This window comes from Chrysemys picta, chromosome 2, assembly GCF_011386835.1.
Source record: "Chrysemys picta bellii isolate R12L10 chromosome 2, ASM1138683v2, whole genome shotgun sequence".
NCBI classification, from domain to species: domain Eukaryota; kingdom Metazoa; phylum Chordata; order Testudines; family Emydidae; genus Chrysemys; species Chrysemys picta.
In genome coordinates, this window is record NC_088792.1 from 159,242,313 (window position 1) to 159,250,859 (window position 8,547).

Genomic DNA, 8,547 nt, shown 5'->3' on the forward strand with positions numbered 1-8,547 from the left:
AAAGGGAGGAGACAGAAAGAGAAAACCCCACTGCTTCTTTAAAATACTCCAGTGTTTCACCAACCGCACTCTGTCACTAATGCAAGAGCTGAGGCCTAGTCCTGATCTCCCTTACACCAGTGTAACTCCCTTGATCCCAATGGTACTGCTCCTGATTTATACCAGAATGAGACAGGTTGGAGACTTGTAGGGTTTGGGAGCTTACAGGAGAATGCGGTAATACTTTTAGGGTCTGGCTACACTTGGAGCTGGGGGTGTGATTCCCAGCTCAAGGAGACACACTTGTGTGAGCTCTCATCCGGCTAGAACGCTAACAACAGAGGGTAGCTATAGCAGCATGGGCGGCAGGATGGATTAGCTGCCCTGAGTACATCCCCAGCCCAGCACCTAGGCATGTACTTAGGGCAGCTAGCCCATCCCGCCGCTCATGCCACGTTGGCTACACTCTCTTTTCAGCGTGCTAGCTCAATCAGAGCTAGCGTGAGCATGTCTCCTTAGGCTGGGAATTGTGCCCCCAGCTCCAAGGGTAGGCGTACCTTTACAGAGAACCTTTAGGGGAAAGTCCCATAGAACTGGATAGATCACCTTTCTATAGGTGTTGTGAATCCCTCCGCTAGGACTGAATAGCGAATTCTGTCCCTGCTATAGAAGTCTATAGGATGGCTGAAAAACCTGGACAAAGTCTACAAGGAGCTTTATCTCTATATAGCTCTTATTGCCATATATAGATAAAGAGGACGACAGGATAAGAGTGAGGGTGAAAGAGCAAAAAGATAAATGCAGAGTACTGGAGAGGAGGAGAGACCGAGGAGAAAGCAGGCCTTTCCATGTGCTTCCTGCAGCCGACTACAAAGACAAGGCAAGATCCTTTTGCATTTATCTCCCTTTGCAATGCAACTCTTAATGGGAAGCATCTGTGGGACACAGATGGTCTCCGGAGGAGCCCAGCCAGGGCTGGATTGGATCCCTCCAAAGACATCCTCTTTCCTCTTGTCCTCTGTCCTGTCTGTTGATTGAAACCAGAGCCTGCCTGCCATGGGGGTGTGAGAAGAGGGCGGGGAGAGGAGGGCAGCTCATGCTGCTGGAGTTATTAGTGTTCAGCTCTGAGTGAAAACAAGAGGATCGGGACATGGGGCTCCATCTGCACCCAGCTCACGCTTCCAAATGGGTCAGAGGAGACGTAGTGCCCTGTTCCTTGCAGGGAAGAAGAGACTCCCAGAGATAGTCTGCAGGATGTTGCTACTGCTGGTGATGGGTCTGGCTTGGTCCTTCCATGGAGCCTCCTGCTTGCCGCATCCCACCGGACTCACATGGGCAGAAGAGGGTGCAGAAGGGCAGTGCCAGTGTGTGCCACAGCTGTGCCCTAGAGCCACAGCCTGCCCAGCAGGCTTGGTGCGTGACCACTGCGGCTGCTGCCTGGAATGCGGGAATGCCGAGGGGCAGCCCTGCGACCTGGATGGCAGTGGCACCTTCTATGGGAGGTGTGGAGAGCACCTGGAGTGCCAGCTAGACATCCAGGAGCTAGGCTATGGGGGGATCCCCAAGCCGCAATGTGTGTGCAGGTCCCAGGGGGCCGTGTGTGGCTCTGATCACATCACCTACCAGAACATCTGCAAGTTCCAGGAGGCCGTGCGTGAGAGAGAGAAGTGGAACCTCAGCATCACCAGTGATGGGCCCTGCCAAGCAGGTAATGGCCCACCTCCTTGTTTGCCCTCTGCTGCTTGGGGAGAGACTGGGAGGGGGAAGGTGTCCCAGGGATAGATGAGGGATCCAGCCACTTTTCTAGCATACCTGGGGTGAGGTGAAGAACGACACAGGAGTTATCTAATCCTCCAAGCCATGGCCAGATTCAATTGGCCAGGTGTCTATCATTGGACCGCTTGGATGGCTGGGAGGGCCCTTCAGGGATGTCTTTAGCATTCTGGGCCTCTCAGCAAGGCTGTTATTGGGCAGGTGGAGCCTCTCAATCTCTCCTTCTGCCAGCAAACCCTTTCACCTCCTTCCTTGATCAATCCGCACAAGAGATCAGGGGACTTGAGTGTCCTAAAGGGCTTTCAGAGCTGTCCTGCAAATCAGGTTTCCTTGTGTGCTGGGCTCCCCTGTGAGCTAGCTCCCCAACCCCCTCCCAGGCGTGCCTTAAAAGCCAGAGCCGGATTCCTTCAGGTGCTGATGTATAATGAAAGGAGGTTGGGCAGAGAGAATATTCAGGTGCATGTGTACATGAAAATCGAACACATCCATTCACTATCCCATGCACAGGCAGCTGCACTCCAGTTATGATTTATGTATGTACCGTGTGTGTGTACCGTATATATGGTCCATATGTATTGTTTGTATATCTATCTATCTATCTATCTATCTATCTATATAGTATGCAAGTACCATATGGATATATGTACACAGTGTCTTATGTGCCATGTTATTGTATATGTGCATGTACCATAGGTATATTGTATTAGTACTATATGTATGTTCCATATGTGAATGTATGTACTGTGTATATCTGTATGTACCATAAGTAGATAACATACATATGTACTGTACATAAGTATATGGGGTCAGATCATCAGCTGAGATAAGTTATTGGAGAGGTGCTGATTTACCCCAGCTGGGGATATGGCACTTTAAAATGTGGTTATGTATACGCCACATGTGTATTTGCTCCATATGTATTGTATGTATCATATGTGGGGGTTAGGGACAGAAGGCCCAACTGCAACCCTTACTCACACCAACACTAGCCCTTACTCATGCAAGTTTTCCCACTGACTTCCCTGGGGCTACTTCTGTGTGTAAGAGTTGCCTGTAGCACAGGGATCCTTTGGGATAAAAGGCTCTAGAGAAATGCAAGCTAATGGTAGTGATTATTATTAATGGCTAGAGATGGGCCAAAAGCCAAATCGCAGATCTGATCGCTCCCAGATTTCAGGGAAATTACAACCTGGATCCGAATCCGAACTCTGTGGCTCAGACCCATCAATGACACCTAAAATCAACAATGAATTCAGTGTATTTCTCACATTGTCTGTTTTCTCTGATACGGTGGGCTGGGATCAGGCAGAGGGCGTGGTTCATTGCCGCACTCATTACAATATAAGGTGACTTGTGTTATCTCCTAGCCATGTAGACTGACCAGGCAGAGTGAGTGGTTAAATAGGATAGGAGTAGCTGCTGCTTAATAAGATGCTTTGATTATTTAAATCTCTGCCAGGCTTCCTGCAGCAGCCTGTATGATTCTGGTTAGGGGAGGTTCATTTCTGTCTGGTGATGGAGGCGGGTTAGGTTCTGACCTCCTGAGCTTCTACAATCCTCGGCCTTTTGTCTGGATTCTGTGCAGTTCCCCAGATCAAGCACCATCCCCAAGACCAGGTAAACATGTCGGGCCATGATGTGATCTTCATGTGTGAGGTCTTTGCCTACCCCATGGCCCTCGTGGAATGGAGGAAGGATGAAGAAGAATTTGCTCTACCTGGAGATGATCCTCACATCTCCATCCAGGTGAGTGACACAGTCACAGCCCCACCTAGGCAAAGGGTCCCCCAGCTCCGCTCCACCCAGGTGAGGGTCCTTGAGGCAGCTCCATGCAGGTGAATGACCCTGACTCAGCTCCGCTCAGGTGAATGATCCCAACTCAGCTCAGCCCTCGTGAATGACCCTGACATGCACCTCTGCCCTGGTGCATCACACACTTATCTCCATCTCGGTGAGTCTCCTCCACGCTCGGTGAGAGCTGGAGGCCCTCTGGGTGTGTGCATTTTCCTGAACGGCCCAGCTTGGCAATCGACTGTGGGACTCATTTGCCCTATCTCTCTTCCTGCTCTCAGTCCAGGGGTGGCCCTTTGAAATACGAGCTGTCCAGCTGGCTGCAGATTGAAGGGGTGAGGAAGGCGGATGGAGGCACCTACTTCTGCATTGCACACAACAAGCTGGGCAATGCCACTGCCAAAGCTACTCTTCTTGTCGCCAGTGCAGGTACCCTGTGTCCCTGCTCACTTTGTGTGCGTGCAAGGAAACAGTCTCACGCTCTCAGTATGAGGCCTCCTGAAGGGCCCAAGCTCCATCCTTGACCCAAAGAATCAAAGGCTGCAATGAAATGTTGGTTGTCATGGCTTCGTATGCCAGGGCAAGTTTAGGCTGCCCTCAGTTACACCCGGGCAGCTCAGCTGACTTCAACTGAGTTGCATCCGTGTAACCATCGGGCAGGAGATCTGATATATTCCCTGGAAAACACCATGTTACGCCGGCAGAGTTGGTGGAGAGGGGAGGGGTAGACACAGGGAGAAAGGAGGAGGGGGAGCGAGATGAAGGCAATCAGGGATAAAGGGAAGGGGGACAGAAAGAGGGAGAAAGGGAGGTTGGGAGGGAGGGAAGGAGGCCTTTTGCAATGAAATCCTTGGCTCTGTCCCCATTTTTAGGGGAAACTGGAGGTGAAATAATAAGATCTGAGGCTGGGCCCCTGTCCCACTCATTCCAGAGGAAGAGAGGTGGAGGGGGAGAGAGATTCGGGATGTGCCAGCCCATGTGCAGACAGTCTGCAGAGCTCCCCTGTGAGCCAGAGGCAGGGGCTAGTCTCATGTCCGCTGCATGGCATTCAGTGGGGAAAGGCCTGGGTCAGAAACACCCTCCCAAGATGCTATGCTATGGGCAGAGGCAGAAACTGGAACAATTGCTACAGAGCCCACCTGGGCTTCTCTTATCCCTTTCACTGATCCTGCCTCTCCCTTTCCTTTATCCCTCTTCCCCGCCCTGTGTGTCCTGCTGCAGAAGCTGCTCCCCCTTCCCTGTTTAGCTCCCCAGTGAACCCAGGAGAAGAGGCTCCCACAGCCAGCGAGGAAGAGGAGGATTACTCTGATTATTACTAATGTGGTGCCATCCCTGTCCCCAGCTAACTGACCCTGTTGCAGAAATCAGAATGGGCCGCGTCAAGACAGGGGAAGCAAATGAGCCTGGAGGGCAGGGCTTTTCCAGCTTCCTCTGGCTGGTGCTGAGATGTCCTGGATCCTGTGATGCCAACAGCCATGGGCCAGGTCTCTCATGAAGGACATTAGGATATGGGCAAGAAGCTCCAAAGCTGACTCTCCTGCTACTGGCTTGCCTGGGGAATGGGTAAACAGACTCCTGAGGGTTAGGAAGTGCCCCTACCTAGCATGCCTTAACCCCGTACCCTTCATTCAGGCAGTGGTGTTCAAAGAGATCAAAGGGGCCATTTGACTGAAGGAGCCAAATGGACATTGACTAGATGCACTTACTGCTACTGAACGCTGCAGTAACACAGCTGTCCTCTAGAGAACCCTGGAGAGCTACTGCGCAATGTGGTGAGGAGTGAAATTCCACTCTGTGTAGTGGGGTCAACACAAAGCCTGGGCATCGCTTCAGTCTCACTTAGTCCCTGCTGTGCAAAGGGCCAGCACGAGGGCTGTGCTTAAGAGAAGCACAGGCTTTCTCTCACCTTCTGTACACAGGTAAATGTCACTCAGGGCCTTCATTTTAATGCTCCACATTCTGCTGGGGAGCAGGGGAGTGCTGCTGAGGTTACAGTTGTAAAGATGCTCCAGTGCTCCAGGGATGGTAAGGGCTAGGTTGTAGGGGAACAAAAAATGATGTGCGTGCAGTGCTGGGGAGCACAGTTGGCAAGATTTCCCTCTAAGCTAGCCAGGGGGAGACGGGGGAGAAGATCAGAGCTGGATGCATTTCAGGGAAACCTTAGGCAGGTGCACAAGTTCTCTGCACCCCCCTGCAGTGCATCGGAAGCAGGACTGTACCCAAGCCTGTCCCAGCGGCTGCAGGATCCTAATGCAGCCTGGGCTCTCCTCTTGCCAGAGGATGCAGAGGGTGGAAGGGATGGGGGTGGGAGCAAGGGAACAGAACAGACTGGAGAGTGGAGCACCTAGTTGAAAGGGGGCTGTATCTGGTTTGCAAGCACTCAAGGAAAGAAAATGATTAGCTGTGAAAGATGCTTCCTATGAGACCTGTAACGGTTTATATCCTATTTGCAGCGAGGGTATAAATAACAGCCTGTTTCCGGGTAGAGAAGAGCCTGGGTCTCATGTATATTTTAAATGATTCCAAAGAATTTCATTCCTAGTTATGTCCAGCTGGTGAGGGAATGTGATCTCCTGTGGATTCTTGCAATGATAACACTTTGCCTGGCTCTGGTGCCTTCCATCAGGGCCCATTGCAAACATTAGCTGATTAGCCTTCAGCCTCATATCATTATCTTCATTTTACAGATGGGGAAACTGAGTTACAGGGAGGGCAAGTAAGTGACTTGCCCAAGGTCATGCAGTCATGAGCAGAGAGGCATTAGTCCCCCTCTGTGGGCCAGGTTTCATTGTCAGAAAAGCTTGCCCTTTAATTAGGTGCTTAAGCAGGAGCTGAAGCTCTTCTGAAAACCTGGACCCAGCTGTGGATGCTGAGGCTTGCTGCAAGTTCTGGCGTCTGATGTCTCTGGGGTAACCACATCTGGAATATCATGTTCAGTCCTGGGCACCACATTCCCAGATGCACATTGACAGACTGGAAGGAGTTCAGAGAAGAATGACAAGGATGATCAAGGAGGTGAGGAAAGATTAAAAGAGCTAAATCCATCTAGTTTAGCTAAGCAATGACTGAAAGGGGACGTGGTAACAGCCTGTCACTATCGGAAGGCTGTGAACTCCAAGAAAGGAGAAGGGTTATTTATGGTGATTCGGGATTAACTAGGAGGAATGGGATAACAGTTATTATTTGTTTTGCAGTAGCCTGAGAGCCCGCAGTCCCATTGTATATAGCAAAGAGACAGTCCCTGCCTCAAAGAGCTTGGAATGCAAGTAATGGTACTAGGAAAGGGACTATCAGGACAGCCTTCCCGATGGTGAGATCCGTAAGGTGGTTTGGGAACTCCATCACTTGGGATATTTAGGACTAAACTCTAGAAAACAGGCAATAGGGAAGAATCCTGCATAGGTCTCTTCTATGAACCCAGGAGTCCTGGGTCCCAGTTCCCTGCTCTAACTGCGAGAGCATGTGAGTGCTCGCTTGCCAAAGGTCTTTGCAGTAAATCCCCTGTATAATATTAGGACGGGCACAAGGTGCTCCCACACGAGTACTTCTTGGGCAATCACGGCCCCTTCCACGTTCTTGGGGAAGAGGGTGTGTTGATGTGAATTACAGCCTGGTACCCCCCCTGAAAAGCCCCAGATCTGAAATGTCCATTGCAAAGACCCTTGCACTGGTCTGAACTCATTGGAATCTCTGGATAACACTTCCCCATCCCAGGCGCCATCTCCTCTTTCCCCAGCCCTTCATCCCAATTCAGGACCCCCCCCAGGCAGAACAGGAGCAGGTATGCTGCCTGCTGCTGTGCCTCATGGAGGAAGCTCTGGAAGAATGGCAGCAAATCGAGATTATGGCCCTTGTGTGACCCACAGCTGGGCTTAAAGGGACAGTGGTCTAGGATGGGCACTTACTTTCCCTCTCCCACCCATGATTGCTCCCCAAGACCGTTTCCCTCTTGCCCAATGGCTACTTCTGTTATTCCAAACACCTGGAACAGAGTAACTGGCCTGTCACACGACTTTCAAGTGCCAGTGCCCCATTTCAGCAGGGATTATATTTTTCTGTAGACCGAGCACATCATGCAAAAATTATTATAATTATTATTAGAAATAAAGTGATTGAAATAATAAAATACGATCGGTTTAATTTCATTTAGCTTAACTACAAATGGGCCGAACAGCTACCCTCGAGCCAAACTTGCCGAAATGTTAGAGATGATCTGGATCTGCAGGCTGCAGTGGACCCAACGTGGACACTGGATTCACATGTCCCCAAATTTTGGGAAAGCTCAGATTTGGATCTGTAACTGAGCTTGGGGATTCAGGCCTGATGGTGATGGTCTCTCATCCCACGGCCCGATCTGTGTTTCAAGTTAAAATGAAATATGCCAAAGAAGCATCAGGTCTGCAGTGCAAGTCCTTCCCTCCACCCCAGCAAATAGCAAATTGGAAAGTTCAGTATTCAGGTTGCCCTGTGTCCCAGTGAAGGGAGTATAGATCTGATATTCTTGGGATTTAGCAATATACTGATGAAGCGGTTCCAGTCTGATAGTCTCTGGGTAGCCATCCGGATGTTGAGGGAATGTGGACCACATACTTCCCAGCTTCCCATGCTCCCAGAGAATCAGTGTGGCTCAGAAATATTACAGATGCCCCCAGTGTGGTTGAAACAACATGGAACCAGATATATTCACCTGATGCCTAATGTGCCAATGCAATGGCATGGGATGAGCATACCTCAGCTGTCCAATCTGCCAGCAAAAGCATACTGCTCAGATAGCATCTGGCTGTGTAATCTGCTAACAAGATGGTACAAATCTTCAGTCCCCCAGGTGCCCAGCAGGGGGAAGAGATTCCGCTCAGATATTCCTAGGATGCTCAATATGCCAGGGAAGGGATGCAGGTTGGATAGTCCACAGACACCTGGAATGTCATGGCTCTGATATCTCTGGATGAGCCATCTGGTGAAGTATGGATCCTATTCATAGGGTGCTCGGTATACTAGCGAAAT

At 50.5% G+C, this 8,547-nt stretch overlaps 1 protein-coding gene across 1 annotated transcript; it reads left to right on the forward strand.

The window, feature by feature from the left end:
• The first annotated feature begins 652 nt into the window (after positions 1-652).
• On the forward strand, positions 653-8,547 carry LOC122172166 (kazal-type serine protease inhibitor domain-containing protein 1-like). Its single transcript, XM_042840345.2, has 4 exons — positions 653-1,687; positions 3,338-3,498; positions 3,825-3,972; positions 4,765-8,547. The coding sequence occupies exons 1-4, from the start codon at positions 1,165-1,167 to the stop codon at positions 4,860-4,862; spliced, it is 930 nt and encodes a 309-aa protein (XP_042696279.1). The 5' UTR covers positions 653-1,164; the 3' UTR covers positions 4,863-8,547.

Excerpts from the sequence above, each read along its gene's own strand:
- LOC122172166 (XM_042840345.2), top strand. The coding sequence starts at position 1,165 with ATGGGTCAGAGGAGACGTAGTGCCCTGTTCCTTGCAGGGAAGAAGAGA. Across the intron at positions 3,499-3,824 it reads ATCCTCACATCTCCATCCAG|TCCAGGGGTGGCCCTTTGAA; the intron begins GTGAGTGACACA and ends TCCTGCTCTCAG. Across the intron at positions 3,973-4,764 it reads TCTTCTTGTCGCCAGTGCAG|AAGCTGCTCCCCCTTCCCTG; the intron begins GTACCCTGTGTC and ends GTCCTGCTGCAG.